This window comes from Dermacentor albipictus, unplaced genomic scaffold, assembly GCF_038994185.2.
Source record: "Dermacentor albipictus isolate Rhodes 1998 colony unplaced genomic scaffold, USDA_Dalb.pri_finalv2 scaffold_11, whole genome shotgun sequence".
NCBI lineage: Eukaryota > Metazoa > Arthropoda > Arachnida > Ixodida > Ixodidae > Dermacentor > Dermacentor albipictus.
The window spans coordinates 13286108-13309036 of NW_027225565.1; the positions used below are offsets into that span (position 1 = coordinate 13286108).

Below are 22929 nucleotides of genomic sequence, written 5' to 3' on the forward strand. Positions count from 1 at the left end.
GCGAGCGCTTCATAACTCACGCCGTCATGGCCAGGTGATGATCGCTTGTTTACGTCGCTGATTGCTGCCGTGAGCTCTTCGATGGTGAATGGTAATTCTAAGTCAAGAAGGGTAGCCCGAGGTGGACTAGGCTGACGACTTGCAATTTGCCGCAAAGGTTGTGCCCCGTTGGAAAGGAGCCTGCAGTACTGCTCTGCCACCTCTTTCAGGGATGCACGCTCATGTAATGAGAGGGCGATAAAAGGATAAAGCTGTTGCGGCTCTTTGCAAATGCCTCTGACGACTCGCCAGATCTTCCTCAGCGGTTGTCGTATGTCCAGTGTCCCACAAAAGTCCCTCCACCTTTTTCGGTCCAGTTTGGTGAGGTAACGTCGTATATGTCTTTGCACCCCTCTGGCCTTGCTCAGTGGATGGATGGATAGAATGTAGGAGCGTCCCCTTTGAAACAGGGTGATGGCAGTTGCCACCATGCTCAGCCTTTTATTTTTGTTTGACTGTGTTGTAAGTTATTAAAATTCGCCATTTTCTTTAAATACGTCTTCCTGCGATTTTAACTTTATGTCACCTCTGTGCTTTTGAGCCACCAAACATCGAACGCGAGACAAGACCCCGTGGCGGCCTTAGTATCTACGCTAGGCGTTCCATCTCGGAGGTCACGTGTACCAGACGCAGCAACGCACAACTGTCGTGTTTGGACCGTCACTGCAAAGATGAAATGGTTTTTCTGTCTTTTTCTGACTCTACACACCCACATATATTTTATTTATTTAACTCAAGTGAGTAATAATTGTATTAATGAGAATGTTCTCGCCATCGCGAAATCAGCCGACAGCTGCTGTTGGTCCAGCTGCTTGCAGTGACGCTGCATGACGCCATTCCGGTAACGAGAGCAAACGAGCTTTCATTCCCCTTTATGCCAGATTGTAAATTCCCTGCTGCATGTAATGTAATAATATTTGGCTCACATGTTCACAGGAGTCACCCGCCGTGGTTTCTCAGTGGTTATGGTGTTGGGCTGCTGAGCACGAGGTCGCGGGATTGAATCCCGACCGCGACGGCCGCATTTCGATGGAGGCGAAATGCGAAAACACCCGTGTACTTAGATTTAGGTACATGTTAAAGAACCCCACGAGGTCGAAGTTTCAGGAGTCCTCCACTATGGCGTGCCTTATAATGAGAAAGTGGTTTTGGCACGAAAGACCCCATAATTTAATTTTGTTCACAGGAGTCTCGTTAACAGATCGGTAACGTTTTCTTATACTTTGTTCCAAAAGTGTTTCAGGGCGCCTTCAATTCTTCGACTACGCTCACCCTTGCACGAAAACCGCGTGCGTTTCTTCGAAGGGCTGACTTCGCAGGTGAGCCTTCTGAAAGGTCCATGGCCTGTTTGGTTGGAATGGCTTATGGTGTGTCTGCAATATGTCACTGGAGCTTCGACAGATTGACTGAGGCAATAAGCAGCCCCTTCTGGCGCCAATGAATTCTGCCAGTCGAGGATGTAGCTTTAAAATATTCATCGCATCTACAGCATTAGTAAAGACATGCAGAAGCAGAATAAATTTGCAATCCCGAATTTTCCAACAAGTTTGTGGGGCCTATGATTTCAGACGCGGCGGGCGCGAAGACAGTCTATGGACTCCATGTCTAGAGTCTCAGAGATGCTTGAAATGCTGCAGTGATATCAGCCATTTCAGATTAATAGTGCTTCGTCAAGAGCAAGTCAATTTAGAATCTGAAAATGCGTATAACTGCTGTCAAAAACTGGATGCGAACCCGCTACATCAGAAACATACTAACGCTGCAGCAAACAGGCGACTGTCTAGAAGAAGCTCGACTGACGATGATGGAACAACCACGACAGCATCACGACGACCTCATGACAACGAACGAGCTTTTGCCGACGACTGTAAGATGACGGTGCCACGATGATAGTGGCACGACAACAGGGGCATGATCGCGAATGACGACAGCATGATCACTATGAAATGACGGAGAAGGAATGACGTCGATGGAACAACGAAGGCAGTGTGACGACGACGGCATGACGACAATCGTGTGACGTTTCTGAAATGGTGACGACAGCGTGACGACGACGGTATCATGACGATGGTCCGACAACAAATGCATGATGACGATTAACGACGACGAAGCAAATCAATGGCGACGACGCAATGTCGACGATTGTATGACAATGGCAGCATCATCACGAGCTAACGACTGCATTATGATGGAAGCGGGATTAAGGGTATTATGTGGGATTTTCATGATTGGCGTGTGTGGTCTAACGGGTGGCGTATCGGGCCGCTGGGCTGAAGGAACCGGGTTCGAAACCAACCGCTGTTGAGAGAGTCATGCGATAGTGGGTAGATAGCAGCCACCTGAAGCGGGACTAGTAGGCAAATAATGGCCAATGTTATTGAAAATAACATCTCATATGCTGTTTCAGTCAAAATCTATATCATCTAGTCAAAGTCTAAATCGCAGTGACCTGACACACAGACTCACACGAACACACTAAAGGCAAGGTAAAGGCCTGCCGAGTAGCACAAACCATAACAGAAAAAAGAAAGGGGCGGCAGAATGTCACCAGGATAAGTCCGCGCAGCAAACTATAATGGCAGAATAAATAGTGGGTGTCTTCGACCTGGAGAGATTGCTATTTATTTCGAATTTTTCGCACGTGGTTCAAATGCCTCTCGCTCCTGACGTCACTAGTGGAAGAATGCAGCACGTTCGGTTACGCAAGCTTGCTTGAGCAGCAGTGGCGCTGACCCTAAACTGGCAGCGACACGCATTCCTTTGCGCGATACAGAATTGACGCTGCATCGTGTTCGTCCAGGTGTCTGCGTCCCAATGACTGCCGCCGTTCATTGTTTTCTCCTCTTTATTCTCCACACTGCCTAGATATGAAATGGCTTGCCTATTTTGCTTATGCGTTTTGTCCATCTGCTGTTACAAACCCTTACATCAAGCTTATACGTCAGACAAACCATCGCTGTGGCTCGGTGCATATATATCATTCTCTTGCTCAGCATGCGGCAGCGGGTTCAATTCCAGGCTGCGGGAATTGAACGTAAAGACTAAAAAATAAAGTAAAGACGTAAAGGCTTTCGTGCAGTAGGACACGTCCAATAAATCTGGGGAAAAATAATGTTGTCTATTCCACTACAATTTCTTTTAATCCAGTCAGCTGGGTCGTGAAACTCGGAAAACAACTCAGCATTTCTTGGGGTGCATAGATAAACTTCAAGAGCAAATGGAGCACTATTAGTAAATGATTATCTTCATTTACTTATATCTGTATTTAATTATTTATTATTTCTGTAATTGTACCGATTGAGCTGCCGTTTCTTGCCAATGTAACTTTTATGTTACCCATGAACAGGAGGTCCCAATTGTTTTGCTATGGTACGTCCTTCTGTACACCTCTATCGGTGAAGTATTTTTATCTAATAATAAAAATTGATTGATTAATTGAAGAGGGATACACTTACGTGGCCTGAATGCCGTACTTGGTCTTTCTTGCTCCCACGAAAGCCCGAGCGGTTCTATCACAAAATACCGCAACGAAACTGGGTATGATGGCTCGCATTTCACTGATAACTGCTGTACTCGTTATCATAACGATCACCTAGCAATCGTGGTGATAACGAAACAGTCACGACAGTGATGACCAGTTGCAGATTGCAATCATACGTAAGAGAATATTTGTCTGTACGGGCCGATCTCTCAAAGTAGAATGCGCAAGTAAACTCACAGCACCTGTTATTGCAAGCAAGTAGCACCCACGCTAAATCAAGCTACACGCTCGTTATGGGCACATTGATTTAGCAAAGACCAGATCCGCTTTCATGTCATGGTCATGCCGTCCTGGTCATTCAATCGGCATTATTCTAGTTTAGTCATCCCTTCTTTATCACGCCGTCATCATGCCGTCATCGTCACACCGTTGTCGCCGTTCCTCTGCCGTTATGCGTAGATGCACATGTTCGAGCGCCACAAATTGATGTTGAGCGATGCGTTTCTACAGTGAAAATCTGTAGTACTTTGTCTAGTGCTCTATACATGATAATGGTCTCCAGACAATCTTTCAAAAAAATTATTCATATGTTATTGAAAGGTTATTGGTCAATGCGGACAAATGACATCCAATATACATTGATGTTATATGAAACAACATTGAGCTATTTCAATTGCCAGGGAAAACAGGACGAGCCGTTCGTCAAGTGTTTCACAAGAGTGGTCTATGCTATTCTCTTGAAGTGTGGAAGGCTTTTATGTAGGCCGAACCGGCCGCTGCGCCAATGACCGCTTGGGGGACCATGCCCGAAATTTAGGTGATCTAAAGGACGAGTACGCACATTTGGTCGCGCACGTAATTAAATGCAGAGGATGCGAGGCCTGATTGAGAGAGACAAAGACTTTGGGTAAGAGTACCGACAAGGCGGCGCGCATATGTTTGGAAGCGTTCCACATAAAGAAATATGTAAGCAAGTGCGTAAGCACCCCCTCAGTATCGCTCTTTGCTGCAGAGTTTGAATTTTTAGAAGCTACCGAATACTGAATTGGTTGTCTTTTAGAATCTCTTGGCTTTTTTTGTTCTTTTCTTTTTCTATTTCTGGTTCTGTTGATTGCCTGCACGGACGTTCATCGATGCGCGGTGTCATTTTTCCCGACTGTATCGCTCCCTTTCAGTTCACGTCTGCCTTTCGCCTTATATAAGGTGTCCGTCTGACGTCAATAAAATTTATTTGATGGTCAGCTCTTGTGTCTCGACCTTGTTCCTTTGTGGTTTCATCTGTTAGCGCTGCTTTATTTGTCAAATCAAATACACTTTTTTCTCCTTTGACACTCCTAATGCTAACGCATTTATGCTTCGAATGCCGGGTTCTTGCCAGTGTCGCCATCGAACAGTCGTTTTACGTGGTGTCATGTTCGTTCAACTAGTGGTTCCTTTCGTTCTTGATCGCCATAACTTGCTTGTTTCCATCTGTGAAGATCATCACTGCTATATGCGCTAGTATCACAGCACCCTGAAGAGCGCATTTGACAGTCAATTAATGCATCTAGCAGACGACGAGGCATAGCGACATTTTCTAAACTGCCCTGATAATCTCCTCAGTGGCGTATATACGTACATGCCATCACACCCTTACAGGGCCCCGTTTCCACACTTCGCTTTTGTGTATCTTTGCCAATTTCAGCCTCACTGACGGCAGGAGCTATTGGCAACGATATACTTGGGTTCGCGTTCATCGCAGGTTTAAGCTACAACAGAGCAAGGCCCGGCGGTCGCTTTTTGCGGTGCGCTGACCTCACAGCTACGCGGGCCAAGCGCCGAGCTCGCTTTATGCTCCGCAGGTGTGTGTATAGATGCATGGTACGACAACAGGAATGTCACGTGAAAAGCTTTCACTCGGTGCTACATCTCGTTAACGAAAGGCAAGGACGTCGTGCGGATTGCTGCGGTTGCGTACCTTGATGAGCTCGACAGCTCTGGAAGGGCCAACGAACACTACTTGACAGATCGAGGCAGGTGTCCTCAAATTGGAAACGACGGTGACGGCTCCCGTAGCGGAAGGGTCGTTGCACTGTAGAAGCCCTCGAACTACGTTCGTAGAAACTGCAGTTATCTCGACGCTAAAGCGTTAATTTCCGAAGGACGTGTCACCCAAAGGCACTGGATATTGCCTTCTACCGCACGTGCGCCGCCTGCAATAATTGGTCCAAACCCGTGTTTAACCCACAACGGTAGCCCAGTGACTATGGCATTACTCAATGTCGCGGGTTCGATCCCGGTTTACTTGGACTTGGGTGTGCGTTAAAGAACCGCAGGAGGCAAAACAATAATCCGGAGTCTCCTACTGCCGCGCGCCTCATAATCAGATTGTTGGCTTTGACACGTGCACCTTCGTTAAGGCCCCCAACAAATTTTGTTAAACAAATAAAATAAAATAAAGAAAGCACAACGAAGTAGTGACAGCGTTCGCGACGCTGCCGACGTCATCACTTCAGGCTATTAATAAAAATTCGTTTCCCACTGCTGGGTTCTTCCTAAATGCAAGTACGGCGCCTGATTGCTACGAATATCACAAAAGTCGGGATAATAATGCGCATCTTATGCTTTGCTCGTTTCTTTTTTTTCCCTGTAGTTCAGCCTTTGTAGACGCGAAGAAGTGTGATACGGCAGCCGCCATCGGCGGTCATACAGCCCTATGAGCGCTGCAACCGAGCAAGTTGCGCATAAAATGGCGCGTTGGTACCCGGAAGTACCGGCGCAGAGTGCCGCAAAATCGCGAAGGTACCCCGCTTGTCTCAGGTTTGGGAAGATAAAGTCAGAAGTCTTCACATTTGGTTGCTGTGGTACACCGCAGGGATCCGTACTTTCGCCTATGTTATTCAATCTGGCGATGTCGAAGTTGGCTAATACACTGGACACCGTCCAGGATATTGGCTATTCTATCTACGCGGATGACGTTACTATATGATGTTACTACATGTGTCGGTCGTAGTGACGGAGAGCTTATGCTATAGGCTGCAGGAGGTGGTAACGCTTACGCAAGAATATTTGGGTCTTATGGGGCTCAAGTGCTCCGCTAAAAAATCGGCATTGTTGGTCTTCAAATCTAAGAAGCTAGGCCATAGGCAGAATGATTGGGTACCAGAAGTTGAGCCTTCTTGTTTTAGAATCCATACTTGGGAAGGGTCGTTGATACCTAAAGTTGAAGCAATCGGGGTCCTGGGTGTTGTAGTTGAAACTAATGGATCGAATATTAGAACCATGCATTCAGCGTATTACCAAGAAGATGGAGGAGGCCATAAGACTTATCAGAAGGATCTCTAATAGGCATAGGAGTTTAGGAGAACATTGTGCGATGCGGTTAGTTCACGCATTTATTCTGTGTCATTTCTCGTATGTGGCACCTATGCTAAATTAGAATACTGGGGAAGAAAGATAAATTGGAAGCTTTAATCAGAAAAGCTGCTAAGGTGGCACTTGGTCTGCCTGTGAGTACGTCAAACGATATGTTGTTGCAACTGGGTTCGCATAATACTTTAGATAAATTGCCGAGGCTCAGCGTACGGCACAGAGAGAGCGGCTGCTAGGTGCACCAGCGGATAGGTATATTTTAGAGTCATTTGGAGAATCGGTGGCTGTGTAGCGCGATGGGACGCGGCTACGCAATTTGAACGTAAACCTTAAGGCAAATATCACGGTTCGTCTGTTTCCGCGGAATGTGCACCCTGTGCGATCTAAGGAGGCGGTTCGCGAGAGCTAGGGCTTTGTTGCGAGAGGCAAAGGATGAGGAGGATGAGTCTGGGCTTGTTCATGCAGCATGGATCAATGGGAAAGATGCTTATGCGGTGGTGGTGGTAGATGGCAAAGGGAGCATTCGAAATGCCACTTCCATTTATACAAAGGATCCGGGGGTCGATGAGCAGCTGGCTATTGCTCTAGCACTAATTGATTCAAGAAGAGTTTTGGTGTTTAGTGACTCGCGATCTGCGATTAAAGCTTTCTCGAGAGGTATGGCTGCGGAATCGTCTAATAGGCTGCTGTAGGGTATAGGGATATCACTTCGCATACAGTTACTTGGTTTCCGGCGCACATGGGGCCAGTGGAGGGAGCGCCCCGTATAACCTCAACTATGTGGCGCACTGGAAGGTACGATGATTAGTGTGCCATGTACTCCCTGAAGGGGCTCGATCTCCCGCTCCTGAGTTCAGGGACCAGATTTTAGTCTACAACGAGATCACCGAGCACTGTTACCTAGGGCGCAGGGCATTCCCCCTGCCACAATCTGAATTAAATAGACCACAGGCGGTTAAATTAAGGCTTCTGCAGATACGAACGTACTCTAACCCGGTCGTCATGAAAAAAATTATTCCGGACTGCGTTGTTTCAGTCTATTGCAGTAAGCGTGGATGTTTGCTCGATTTAGAACACATGGTTTGGCGCTGCTTGGCGTTGGCCGGTAATGGTTCTCAAAGTGAACAGTGGTGGCAGCGGATGCTGCGCAGTGAAGTGCTGGCGGACTAACTCAGTGCTGTCCAGAGGGCCCGTGTGACGGCAGAGGGGCTTAACCTCTCTGTTCCGATGTGGGAGCGGCCCGTATCAGTCCCAGACTGATCCTACAGGACCTAAATAAAGTTCTTCATACCATACCATAACCCGCTTGTGGCGAACTCTTGCGTGCCAGCGCCTAAAGGCTTATAAAGGGAGGCTAATGGAGAGTAGTTGCGGTTAGCTTAGTTTGGTCAACTACTTTTTGTGAAGATTCGGTGTCGCATTCATTTGGCAGAAAAGTGAGGACGTTTATTAGCGGAGAAAACAAACATCGAAGTTTCACTTGCTGGATGGCGTGTCCTAACCACAGCGTGGCTTCGTTGTTATAACGTTACAAATTTCAAACATCTTTTTGTATTGTTACGCCCCTTTTGTTCAGTAAACGCTCTAAAAAAATCCCTGTGTATATAGAATTTGGTTTCTTTAAATGCAACTTATTCTTTGTTTATTATTTTACTATTAACTGTATCAAACTTACCAAGCAACGTTTGAGGTTATGTAATATTTAAACCACATTTCGATTTCGAACTCGTACAGACTAGCATGGGCAGCGGTCTGGTTTGCGCAGTGATCGGATCTGAAGCTGCGTATCACACGACGAGGCAGAAAGTTTGTATCAGGACATGAAAAAGCAATGCGTGTGTGGGGACGCTCTGATCACGCGTCCCTTGCTGTTGTTTTTCCCGCATGGCTCTCGCGTCTCCGCGTAGGTAAGCGGTGGCGGCGGTCGGTGTGGTTGCAGCATATTGCGAGAGATGGCGCAACTGTTGCGTGGCTAACGCCACCTAACGGAGGGGTTACTAGGGCGCAAAAGGGAGTAGGCTTTTCCTTTTTGGCTAGGGTCAGCGAGCTGCATGGAGGTTTCGCGCGCTAGCCCGCCGTTCGCGGGGCCAAACTGTGAAAGGCTTATGAGCAGGACACCGAATAGAACTCGATCGTTCGAACGCGCCACGTTTGCATGACCGTACACACGGACGACTAGGCGTTGGTGTCCAGCATGAGAACGAACATATCCGGTCGCTATCCGGTCGCGGTGAGTCAGACTCCCTCGATTTCTCGCGCGCCCATCCGCATGTTCTATGGGCTGTGTTTCGGCTAGCAGGCATTAGTGTATGAAAGGTGCAATAAGTTCCCTTGTGATGGTTTGCATTACTGTGTGTTGTCGTTCCTTTAGCCTAAAAGCACACTTGAGACCCCCACGTGCTATGATGTCATCAAGTCTGCTGCCTCGGTATCTGCAAGCTCGTTGTCTTCCAGACCGCACTGTCCCAGTAGCCACTGGATTTTAATTTCGGGGTCCCTTTGTTGTGCATTGTGCAAAGAGGGAGAAAGATGTAAAGAAAGGCAGGGAGGTTCACCAGAGGTAGTTCCGGCTGGCTACCTTGCATGGGGGAAGGGAGTAGGCAATAAAAAGAGAAACACAGTGGAAGGAAGAGGGAGAAAGAGATGATCACAGGCAAACGGCATACACCATACAGCGGTAGGGGGTGACTTTAAAGTCTATCGTGAGGCCGCGTAGACCACAGGAGTCTTAATAGCGCGAATAACGCTTTAGGCCCGGATTTTTTTCTTTGGGGGGGGGGGGTGAACTGGCCCATAGCGCTTTTAGTTCTGATAGTGGACGATTCTCCAATTGGTACATCGCTCTTCACATCACTGGCCTCTCGGCACTATAGCGTGGGCAGACGCACATAATGTGTGTGAGCGTCTCTCGACAGCTGCATATGTCGCACGTGGGGCAGTTGGCCATTCCAATATGGAAGACATAAGAGTTGGTGAGTGCTACGCCTCGCCACGGACGGTGCAACATGGTCTGTTCACGTCGTGATAACGCAGGTGGTAGATGCATCTGCATATCTGAAGACAACGAAAGGAAATGACCCATGGTGTACACGTTTGAGTCCCACAAGGGGATAAGTACATCCACGGGGCGTCAATCGCAGGCGAGCCGCAGCGTCTGTTTGCCAAAGCAGAATCAAGACACATTGACCACTTTCATGTGCAAATCAGGCGGTTTCTTCTGTGCAATGTGCAAAAGGTCCGCAATGTCTAGGGCTGAAGTCTATTGACAGCCTCGAATTAGAATGTGCGCACCTCTGATTTGCAATGCAGGTTTAAACTGTCCATTCACGAGACAGCTAGGTGGTCGCAAACGAATCTGACGACCTCTCGTATGACAGCTTCGGCAGCTGCTGACGTGGATCTGTCGTCCAGCTTGAACCCCCATGTAGTAGCAAGGTGCGGAATGGTGAAAGCTGCTATTGCGTGAGATGATATAACTCAGCCGTCGGTATAGGTGTGGACAGTTTTGCTGTACATTATGGATATGTGGAACAAAGTGAGCTGCTTCAGGCCCAGCCTGAATGCGACACATGCAACCAAACTACACCGAAGAATATGAACACAGAAAAATACACAGAATAATATTTCAGATCCTTAAAGGGACACTAAAGGCAAGTATTAAGTCAAGTTAAGGTGATAGATTAGTGCTTGAGAATCTCTAAGGCACCAATATTACCGTGAACACAGCCTTAGTAATCGAGAAATTGAGGTAAATGCAGGACACAATAAGAGACACCCCCGGGACATTAAAGTACTTGCCCGATGCCGAAGGCCCTCCACATTTAAATTTTGTCACTAGTACTCAACCGCCCGTTCTAAAAACAACATTGTATGGCTTTATCATACACAAGAACATTGCAAGTAGCAGAAAATTCGACTTCCATGTGATGTCGCAGGATGCCCGAATGGTCCGCGCCATTTGACCAAAAAGCAGCTGCAACGGCCAATCCACCGCTCTGTCGTGGCTCGGTTTCTCCTGGTCGCGCGTTTGCGTTTTGTGCAAAAAAAAAAAAAACGTACCGCCGTCTGTCAGGCGCCGTTTTACTCACCGACCGGAGGAAAAGGCGGTGATGGTGTATGTGAAGTGACCATCCGCGATTCGGCGGCGGTAGATTTTAATTGCGATAAAGGTATTTGGGCCCTTCAGATGAAATTTTCTGAAAAACTCAACCTTGGCATGAAACAAGCGTTGCGACGTTTCTGCAATGGTATTTAAACAATCCACGTCGACTTGATATTTGCCTTTAGTGCCCCTTAAAGAAGGAAAAAGCCTCCATGTCATATCTGAATGTGGTTACTGGTGCTTTCATGCAATGCACTTGCATCAAAGCCCATGTGACGTCGTGGAAACATTAAAAACGACTTCGAGAAACACAAGCTATTCATGGCGGAACAGCTTAAGGCAGTCTCGAAGGCTGTTCCCACCAAAAAACGCGCAATTGGGATAGGAGCGGGTTCAGCAAAAACTAAAATAAGCCACTGCGTAACAGAATCCGACGGCTCGGACACGGAAACGTCACGGGCTTAAAGTAAGAGTGGACAACATGGCTAATCACGCTAAGAAATCGCACCGAATAAAAAATTCAGAACAATTAAATATATGGCAATGGAACTGCCGCTCCTTCTCCAGGAAAGCGGCAGTGTTCCACCAGTTTATCAAAAACTCTGGAATCGCTCCTGACGTGATATGTCTGCAGGAGGTCGGGGCCAAGCCGGCCAAACTGCAGAGATACTACACTCTGAGCGATCCTCAAAATTCGAAGGTCACCACGCTGGTGAGCAAATCGATAAACGCTCAATTATTAACACTTCCGCAAACTGAGGGAGAGACTAATTACATAGTTATCAGTGTGATGCCAAAGAAACGAAGTAAGGCACACACAATAATCACACATCTGTACAGTCCTCCCAAAAGCAAAGGGGACGACCTACCCCACATTCTCTCAGCAACAAAAGAGTTAGCGGGCACCAGGGATAAGGCGGTGATAGTGGGTGGCTTTAATGCACCCCACATACTATGGGGATACGGGAAAACGTCGCCCAAAGGGTTCCTACTCGAGCGCACCGCAACGGCCTTGGGCTTACGGGCAATCAATCAGATCGGCAAACCGACGCGCACGGGCAACAGCGTCAGCAGAGACACGGCGCCCTACCGTGCCTTTACAATTAACATCAGAGACGCACAATGGGTTTCCTTTGGCGAAAACCTGGGAAGCGATCACGACATAATCCGAGTAGCGCTCTCCACGCCCAACATACGGAGAACAATAGGAATGACTAAATTAACTGACTGGCCTCGTTATAGAGAACTCCAGAGAGCGTTGGAGGAGTCGGATACAGCCCTGACCAACATGCGAGGATGGACTGAATTCCTTCGAGGAGCACATGGGGACACCACTAATAGCCATTGAGCGTACAGCGGAGGTGCCGGTGATAGACTCCCACCTTGTCAGCCTATGGGAAGAGAGGCGGAAACTGGCCAAGAGGTGGAAAAGGCAACGTCTAAACAAACACCCGAGACAACGCATCGCTCTCTTGGCAGAGCAAGCCCAAGGCCATGCCACCGAGCTCGCTAAAAACGAGTGGGCGACGTTCTGTGGAACCCTGTCAGGAACTCTTGGAACGACCAGTACGTGGCGAATACTACGAAGCATGCTAGACCCGATGAGCACGCGTACTGAGAATAACAAGAAGCTCCAAATTATAGCAGACAACTTCGAGGGTACAGACCAAGATCTCGTCCATGCGCTTCAGAAAAAGTACATAGGACCCTCACCTGCCACGGGATCGTCGTACGCGAGGAAACAATACGCGGGGGAGGCGAACCCTAAATTAGACGAAGATATAACGTACGCGGAAGTGTATGAGGCGGCACAATCCGCACTTAAAAACTCGGCACCGGGCCCAGACTCGATCACAAATGCAATGATTCGAAACATGGATTCGGTAGCCCTAGCGAAAATCACAAAGACATTTAATAGCGAGTGCTGGGCCAAGGGAGACTTGCCCCAAGAGTGGAAATTGGCTAAAGTAATCATGATCCCCAACCCAAAAAAGAATCCCTCGATTGATACACTACGGCCGGTGTCGCTCACGTCCTGCCTGGGTTATGAAAGGGTTATCCATAGCAGATTGCAGCGATACCTGGAAAAGCGGAGCTGGTTACCGGACTCCATGATAGGATTTCGCATGGGTTTATCTTGCCAGGACGCGTTCCTCCTACTTATAGAGGAAATTCTAACTAATATACCGTACGGCGACAAGAGACTAGTCCTAGCACTAGACCTCAAAGCAGCCTTCGACAACGTCTCTCACGCCGCAATATTGGAGAAACTCGAACTCGCGGGTTGTGGTGAGCGCACATACAATTACTTAAGAGCGTTTCTTTCCAACCGCGAGGCGAGCATCAGTATTGGCCAAATCACTTCGGATTTATTTAAAATGCCTGACAAAGGAACACCTCAAGGAGCTATATTATCGCCTCTTCTCTTCAACATGGCGATGTGTCGCCTCGCGCGCGATCAGGATCGGATACCCGACTAGGTTACACGCTCTGCGCGGACGACATCGCGCTGTGGACGAGCAGAGGTTCACTAGGGGATAAGGAATATACGCTCCAAAGCGCAGTATTAGTGGTGGAGAAATTTTCTAGATGGAGTGGCCTGAAGTGCGCACCCGAAAAATCTGAGGTTATCCGGATACACGCGAAAGGCTACAAATCCAGAGGATCGATTAACATCGTGGTTGAGGGCCAATCAGTCCGAGAGGTACCCACGATGCGAGTCCTGGGTTTGTGGCTTCAGAGCGACGGGAGAGCACTACAGACACTCAAGACCCTCAAATCCACAGCCAACAACATAGCCCAAATGATACGTCGCGTGACGTATCGAAAAGTGGGAATGCGAGAAGACGATACCCTAAGGCTCGTACAGGCCTTAGTGGTTAGTCGAATCACGTATGGCTTACCGTACCAAATCCTGAACAGGGAGGAGTAAAAGCAGGCTGACACAATAATGCGAACCGCTTTCAAAGCTGCTCTGGGCCTGCCTAAACGTACTTCAACGGAGCGCATGTTAGCTTTGAGACTGCACAATACTTTCGACGAACTGAGGCAAGCCACCGTGATGCGACAGAGGGAGCGCCTCAGCTTCACAAAAACTGGTAGGGCAATATTGGCTAGACTGAATATCCCAGCATACCCCATTTATCTCACAGAGCAGGCCGTGCCTCTCCCTCCTTCGATGAGATCCAAAATTACAGTAGTCCCAATTCCAAAGAATATGCATCCCAAGTACAACAAAGAAAGGCGCAAAGCACGCGCACAACACATTCAATAAGCGTGCTCTAATAACCATAGGTACAACACGTACTACACGGACGCAGCTCTGTATGCAGAGGCGACCGGGCAGCGCTACCAAAGGAGGTACGCGATCAGCCAACAGCATATTACCGCGTCGGCCACGGCGGGATCCCCCACCTCGGCTGAAATATTAGCAGTGGCGATCGCACTCGCTCACGCGGAGCGTTCGCAAAGGGACTCGGTCGTGGTCACGGACTCCCAGGAGACATGTCGCATGCTTCTCAAGGGGCACGTGACTGCGGCTAGCCTCGCGATAATCCCCAAATCTTTCAACCACTATCGTCGCCTACTCTGGTGCCCGGGCCACGCGAGGGTACAGGGGAACGGAAAGGCTAACGCGTTAGCTCGAGGGTTCACTAACCGAGCGACGGCGTCCTCTTCTAACCCCAACAACCCGCACTATCCCTCACAAAATTCCACAAATTTAAATGCCAAAGACATCCTTGCTCATCAGCGGGGAGTCCGCAGAAAATACTCGCCGCCTCACCCACAACTTAGCGGGGAAGAGGCCGCCGATTGGCGTAAGATACAGACCGGGGTATTCCCCATTTAAAATTGCTAAACGCCATGTATCCCACTCGTTATAAGGCCAACTGTCCTTGGTGCGGTGGCATACCTAGCCAAATAGATATAACCTGGGAGTGCACTAACCACCCTTATAGGCGAAATACCAGCAAAACAATGGAGCAGTGGGAGGCACAGCTCGCCCGCTCCGACCTGGCCGGACAAAAGTCCTTAATTAGCAAGGTCAGGCAGGCGGCAGAGGCCAGTGGGGCCCTGGACTGAGGGGCTCCGACCACCCTTCCTTCAAATATTTTCTATTGCAATAAAGTTTCTATTATTATTATTAAAACATCTCATGTATGAAACCTCATGATACGAACATCAAAGGCGCCCTTTAGACAGTTTTGGGGAAATTGCATATGTTAGATTGTTATTTTTTTTCCTTTTTGTACAGAACAAAACATCATCGGACCGTGGCTTCGTGCGTCTCAGATGTGACAAGCCACTAAAGCGCTGCTGCGTTTGTTGAAACGCATCAGCCTGTTGTGGCGCTTGTGACGAACTGAATGATATGCAATGTCAACTTCGTTGTGTGTGTGTCCATGCAAAGTGTTAACTCCTCTCCTTCTTTCAGTTCTCCTTCCCCGGGGCAGGGTAGCCAACCGGGCTCAGCCCGGCTAAACTCCGTGCAATTACCTTACCACTTCTCTCTCTCTCTCTCTGGCCCATGCTGCAGTAGATATTTACATATTCATTCGCTTTTCACCATCTGTGACGTATAATATTTTTGTCTATTATTTATGGGTTTATGACACAAATACGCGTGGGCGAGAAGACAACGGCGCAATATATGCACGGAAGTTGAAGAACGTCCCTAAGTCACTTATACGCTCTAAAGAAAGGGACTGCTAGCGAATTCTTTTGATGCAGAAAGGAGGATCTGCTCTATGAACCCTGGAGAGGTTTGCCTGGCGGCAGGCCAAGCGTGTTGCTCCAAACTGGAATGCGGAGACATGAAACAATCCGAAAAGTGTACCTCTAGCAGTCACGTAACGCACACAAAACACGCCACGCGCAGCACGCCGTGTTAAATGCACAGCACGCTCAGCAATTGAAGGATCTCGTTGAAACCAGTGGCTCCCAGAAAGGTTAATAACGCCTTCGTTGCACGGGATGCACAGGTGGCGCCACACCACGGACCATGCAGGCACCTATCGTAGCTCAAGGCAGGGTACTCTCTGATGTACATTCAGTGCGAGCATTTACTTATTGATTCATTTAGATTGCCCCGGAAGGGCGTTACGAAAGGAGGTGGGTACAACAAACAATAAATAAGATAAAACACATTCAAACAATCATTAGTATTTAGGGCGGTAAACTCAAAATATAACTAGTTATCGCAGTCTTGAAAGATAGTGCATCCTCGACGCAGGTGATGGAGAGACGAGGGCCCACCTTATTGTCATATACATTTCTCAGCCTTCCGAACGGTGTGAGTTTATCTATTGCGGATAACTCTATACGGATTCGATCGGAAGTACGCAAGAGCCATGAAAAATGCTGCTATATATATGGAAGAAGTTTCTATACTTCCCGCGAAAGGATTCGCCAGCAGTCGACGTGCACTTATAAGGTGCCGCGAAGGACTGAAGATCCCTATGGAACACCGAAAGATATTGGTGCATGATTAAGCCTTTACTCACAGATCTGCGCGAAGCAGCGCTGCGCGCTCGCTGGCTAAATCCTTAATACGACCCTGCAGTCGTGTCCTGACCATAAGTCGCTAGGATTGTAATTTTTCCGAGCGGACGTAAATATAGTTCTGATCAGGACTGTTTGTTGAAGCAGAATGCCCTGTTTGCGCAGAAAGGTGTGGTACACCAGCTCAAGGCTTGCAGCACTGATTCCGCCATTACCGGTACGCTATATATATATATATATATATATATATATATATATATATATATATATATATATATATATATATATATATATATATATATATATATATATATATATACTGAGAACCTTCACCTGTTCTCATTTGGATGGCAAGTCACAATCCTCATCTCCGTAGGCACGCGATCTTAAGTTATCCAAATCATACGCTAAAGTTTTTCTGGATGCAACATAATTAACGAAGATACTGACTTTCCGGACGTCGCATACATTTGCACGCAGAGGCACGCTTGCCAAACGCGATAACACCACCAGAGAAAGAGTGTAATTTTTATCTCGATAGACAGAGAGCTGCAACCGGCAACATATCAGTGTCATTCTCATGCAGCGCGTCGTATCGTCTTCTCTTTGGCTGTTTTCTGCGAAAAACGTTATTACTCGGTAGGATTCGCTCATTAGATTGACGTTAAAAGAGGGAACAACGAAGACAACTCGTGAGCGTGCCTCAAAGTACTCGCAAGGCTGCGCCAACATGTTTTGCGCAATCCACCTGACAATATATATATATATATATATTCCTGTGCTCTCCTACATGCGCGTGCATGAAGCCCTTCCATGACAGCGAACATGTTCGCTCAAACACTGTCAACCCCGCGCTCGTATATCACCGGGTTGGCAGTGCAGCAGAGCGTAGCTGTACACTGACCAGCAGCGTTCGGCTATTCGCACTACAAAATCTTAAGCGCATAAAATTATCAGAATGGAATCAGTCATGCGTGGGCACGGTAACGTACGTACGTACATACACACATACATACATACATACATACATACATACATACATACATACATACATACATACATACATACATACATACATACATACATACATACATACATACATACATACATACATACATACATACATACATACGTAAATAAATAAATAGAAGAAGCGCGCAAAAGTGTTTGAGCTACACAACCGCGATAAAGCGCAAGTCGCTTATCACTTTTTTCTTTATTTTTTCTGTTTGTGAGTGTGTAACTTCCAGACAGCGGCCACCCACGCGGTAAATCATTTTTCCAATAGCGTACACACCAGATTTCTCGCGAACGGAGTAAATAAGTAAACAACTTGTGTGTGCCATGCCGTGTGGCTATAGTCCTTGCGCATTATGTCCCAAGCTCTGGATAGTCAACAGAAACCTCGAGAGCCTCAAAGCGCCCAAAACACATTAGGCGCTTATACAGGCTAGAAAGGCTTTTTCTTGGAGAGCTCACCGACCTACGTTGCAGACATGACATCACTCCGGCAACCACGGGTGTTCACTTGACTAACGCACACTACTCTGTGCGCACGTGTGCGAAGCGTGTGCATTGCTTTTATTCGTTGTTTTTGTGCGCATATACCTTGCCTTTCCTGGAAGTAAATCACTAGCTGACAATCTAGCACCTGCTCTATCATTTATGGATTTTTTTCCGTGTTCAAACGTTTCGCGGAAAAAGTGCTTCATTTGAACCCAAACCAACTATATGTAGCGCAACTATACCTAGCCTCACCCGACCCTTCACTACATTACTCTTACCGCTATTTAAAGGTACTTATTATGTTATCGTTGTTTTTTTAGTTTTCGAAAGGAGTACGCACAGCTGTACCCGTTTAACTTCGACTTCCTTCTACTGAACGAGCCAGTTGTGTAAGCTGCGAATGTTTTCTCCTAGCCTCAACGCAGTACCGGTGCACTTCGAGCCGTTCGAGACGCTCCGCGAATCGTTTCGTCCCGTTACACTAGCGCGGCGGCGAAACGATCGCCGGAGCGTTCCGAGAGTTTCCAGCCCGTTTACCGCGGCGCCCATCGAGCGCAGCGGACTTCAACCCGAAGACGACGTGGCGGAACCCACCTCGAAGATAGACGTGAGGCGCAGCTTGTACAGGACCGGGATGACGACGAGCGTGACGACGGGCACGAGCAGCGGCGCCGACACCAGGCTCCAGGCGTAGTGGAAGCCGTGCGCGTAGTAGTGCGCCCCGAAGCCGATGACGCCGATGGCCGAGATCATGGAGGCGAGCACCGACATGGCCAGCGGCAGCGTGCCCATGGTGCGGCTGCCGAGGAACACTTCGTCGGCCGTGGGCGCCTTGAGGGCTCGGCGCGAGAAGGCGAAGTACAGGCCCAGCCCCAGGTTGGCGGCCATCAGCACGCCGAAGGTGACGTGCTCCACGTTCGCGGACATTCTTGCGTTGTTCGGCCTGGCGAGACGGCGATCCCCTCGCGGTGGTGTCGAGGACCTCGGATTTCAGTGGGCGACGTCGACGGCGATCGTGTTCGCACTCAGCCGCGGATGCCCGGCGTCGTTTCTGGCCATCTGCGACTCACCGTCCTGTCCTTTTAAGCAGCTGCGTCGAACACTGGCGGTGCCTGCAGAGCGTCGCGCGGTGAAAAGAAAAACAGAAAACAAAAAAACAATGGGCTAATGAAACCTGTGCACACATGCCGAGGTCGGCCCGATTCAGTGCAACGCGTATGGTATTGAAGACAAGCGTTATTTTGTCGCTATTTTTAGTTTTTCCGGTTTTTTTTATAACACTCAGGTGGTTGGGACCGCCGGCCATGGAACAGGAGCACTAAAGAGTGTAAAACACGCGAACCGAGGCAGGTTACTCGTATTACGGTTATATATCGTTTAATACCATTAGGAAAATGGATGGGTGGCGCAAGGTATACGCGCTGTCTTTTATCAAAAGTATCCTTCTTTGCAGCAAAGTGCCCCTGTTTTTATTAGACACGTTCTTTCCAACCAAGCTCAAATACCTCTAAACACGGCTGCGCTAGTTGGTTTATACTTGGTTGCTGCGCTAGTTGGTTTATACTTAATACGGTGTAATAAGACCAGAAACAAAGTAAGACCAGGAGAGGAAAGTGCGTCACACGCAACTAAGTTTATGCATCGCAAACAGGTGACTTTTTTTTCTACGCCACATGAAGAACTGTTTCCCATTGTTAGGGCATGCATTGAGCAAAATGGCGTTCCCGCTTTTGAGAGTGCCGCAGATGTATCTGTTGATAACGTCATCACCTTGAAAGAATTTTACCTTTGTTCGACGCTTACTTATAGGACTACTCACGTTTACATCCAACGTAAGGAGATATCTTGCGCTTGAATGCATAAAACAGCGTTATCTTACAAGAAGTAAGTGAAATGCCTCGGATACCTTGAAAATTACAACCCCGAAACTGGTGCAGTCCAGAGAATCCGTTTCAAGTGGATACGCCTTAATAATTCATCGCCTATAAAGTATCTAGATATATGCGGCGTAAAGTAATTAATTAAAAACTGAATTCGCGTAATGAGGTTAATCATTCAATTAAACATTTTGATTTCTCGTAGAAGTAATGGCCGCCTCATTGAGAAATTTAGATCAAGGGTTAGAATTGCGCTACCTGACAAAGGCTTCGGTAAAAAAACTTTTGACCATCTGAAAAAAATACACCCAGTATGTTGAATGCGCGGTCACCGTGCTGCACGAAATTTCGCTTACTTGCGATAAGGTATACAGTGTGTTTCTCTTTTCTTCGACCAGTTTTTGAGTGTCAAAGCCTCCAAATATTACTCGAATTACGTCAATACACATGAAATATGTTGCCAAGCGGGCATTGCTTGCATGAAAAACTGGAACACTCAATTTACTAATTTAAATTATTGCATTATTTAGCTTCCTAGTTACCAACGTACATTACGACATATCTTTTTATTGGAAAGTTGAAGGGAATCATCTGAAAAGGTTTAGCCCCGCGTTTTTACATTTCAAAATGCTCAAGTAGACCGAATTAACCCCGGCGTACAATCATTCGTTCAGTTTACCGGATTACGCACGCGGCACCGCGAAGTGCGGCTCACGGACGAAAAGCTTTGTGAATTCAGTGTTTGGGCCCTGTTGCGACTCACCCAACGATGAGACGCAGGTGACAACGTTTTTTTGTCACGGGGAATATTGATGAGCGCTATGGTAAGTGCTTCCGTCGCCCAGGCGTTCCCCAAGAAGACCCCTGCCTGTAGCAGCAAACCTTTGCATTCCCACACATGGCGTATCCTGCTGCTTGCGAGATAGCCTGTTGGTGGATCTCTTCGTTAATCAATAATTGATGGCACAGTGGTCCCTATCAAACTGTCGTCGCTGCCTTTGCAACAACGACCTTCGCATTTCGAGCACCTGTGTGGTTGTCGACTATGCTACTGAAGAAAGGAATTCCTGGAACACTAGGACTAAATCCCTGCCATCTATGTGCCACCGCCGCTTTTTTGACCGCCTAGGGAACTAGGGATATTTCGGAGGCCTAGAAATGTATGAGATAGGCTACCCCCACCCGCATTCCCGTCTTCTGTTTAATCTCAACTTTGACACGCCCGGTATTTCGTCTCAAAACTCAGGAGGCCACTCTCCTGTGGTCCGGCTATTACGTCCGTAACGTCCGATATTCACAGATAAATTGTTACGCAGTGTATACTCGATTTGCTGACGCAGTCCAATAGCTGTCCAATAGTAGGTGTGATTGTTGAATCACGGCGAAAGACCATAGTGTTCAGGGCCCGTATTTACAAAAAAACTCACCCCAGAATGGTTGGTAAAAGAAAATTTCAGCTAATTCTGTTGCTCGACATAATATTAGAATAACAAAAAGCACGAACGCAAAGCTTTGTGAATTCGGCCCCAGCATTGTCGGTTAAATGAGAAGAACGGCGTAAGGAATTATAGTGACTTTATTTTCTACATTATGGTTTAGCGGGAACATTACATATGAAAAGGAAAATATGATTATCTGAAGATAACATGGCACATGAAGAAAGAGGAGCTGAAAATGTACACTGGAGTTAAACATATTCAATTTAATTTCATGAAAGACAGTAAACTGTGTGGTATTTACAAGAATGAAGAACTAAAGCTGAAATACATTTTCGCTTTTTACAGACACAAGATAGATGTGATCAGAGTGGAAATTATGTGAAATTCAAGTCAGGACATTTTCCAGTAATATTGTTTTCGCGTTTTATGTAACTGTCAGTCACGTGTATATACAGATACATTTCAGTGTGGTTTACCCGTCACCGTGACAGCGTTGCCTGCCGCCACACATTAGAGTTCGTGACCTTAGTTTCATGATCAATACACATGCACGTTTTTATGTGCCTCTGGCTCCACCGTAACTACTCTGTCTATGAATGCTTTCTAAAAAGAAACAAACAGCAAAGTTAGGCAACCAGTGATTGTTGCACATTGTTCTGACAACACATAGCCACATAAAGAAGTCGCAGTTTCGCCCGAAAGGCGAAGGATCGATTGCGATAGCAAATTAGTGGACAGCTATACCAAGTAAGGGTAGTAGTTTTATCAGCCGTATAAACTTGTAAACATAGGCATTCTAACTAAATTAACGAGCATGGTGTCACGCACGCACAAGCAAACGTGAACACATCTCACTCGATAACTGCGGTAACTGGATGTTGAAACCCTGGAGCGATGAAGCGCGACAGCAGCATTGAGCGAATTGATCTTCTTGCTGCGTCTCGCTACATCGCGAAATAAGCCGCGAAAACAAAGCGCATGTCGGACTCTGTCCCCGTCGCAGATGGCTTTCAAGATACAGCGGCCCGGGCAGGCGCGCCCCGAGATCAACGCGCCGCCCCCACTCCCTGCCCTTCTCCCGAAGCCTTGCGCACGACGGAAGACGGCGCTGCCTCGCCACATTCCTCTCTTGCGTGCGCGAGATTGAACCGCGATTTCCGGCTCACCGTCGCATGCTTTCACTCGCACACCTAGCATACGGTGCGCGGCGACGATTTTATCGCCGTTGGAATTTATGCGTAACCTCAAGGCGACGGCAGAAATGCGCCTGGAGTGTTCATATATTTGCTATCGCAATAAAAATATTAGCGAAAGCAAGCTAACAAAGAAGTTTCATGTTTGCGAGAGTCGTTCGACAGAAGCAATGCAACGTTGAAAAAGCCGGTAAGTTTTCACGTAAAAGTTGCACGAGGTTTGATATGCACAAGCGTGAGAGATAAAGAAAGCCCAGCAAAGCCACTGTATGGGATGGGATGCCATGCGTACGAAGCCACATTCCAACTTTATCTGACTGTGCGGCCTTTCCTATAGTTCCCTCTTTCCTTACCACAATCAACTGGCGCTATATAGTACATGAATGGCTGCCCCATAAAAAATAACGGCAACACCAAAGACAGGTCATTGGGCTGGTGT

At 47.5% G+C, this 22929-nt stretch overlaps 2 protein-coding genes across 4 annotated transcripts in view; one reads left to right on the plus strand and one right to left on the minus strand.

Annotated features, from left to right (window-relative positions):
• The window catches only part of LOC135914970 (zinc finger CCHC domain-containing protein 24-like), a 360258-nt gene that overhangs the window by 330404 nt on the left and 6925 nt on the right, over positions 1 to 22929 (plus strand). The window lies entirely within an intron of this gene.
• The window catches only part of LOC135914969 (sodium-coupled monocarboxylate transporter 2-like), a 161911-nt gene that overhangs the window by 113694 nt on the left and 25288 nt on the right, over positions 1 to 22929 (minus strand). For 2 of the 3 annotated variants that reach the window (XM_065447908.1, XM_065447909.1), the window contains exon 3: positions 18576 to 19093. In XM_065447908.1, the coding sequence (XP_065303980.1) occupies positions 18576 to 18908 (333 nt within the window). In that variant the 5' untranslated portion in view covers positions 18909 to 19093. Of the gene's footprint in view, positions 1 to 18575; positions 19094 to 19486; positions 19602 to 22929 lie in introns of those variants that run through there. The other variant, XM_065447910.1, reaches the window with a different exon arrangement.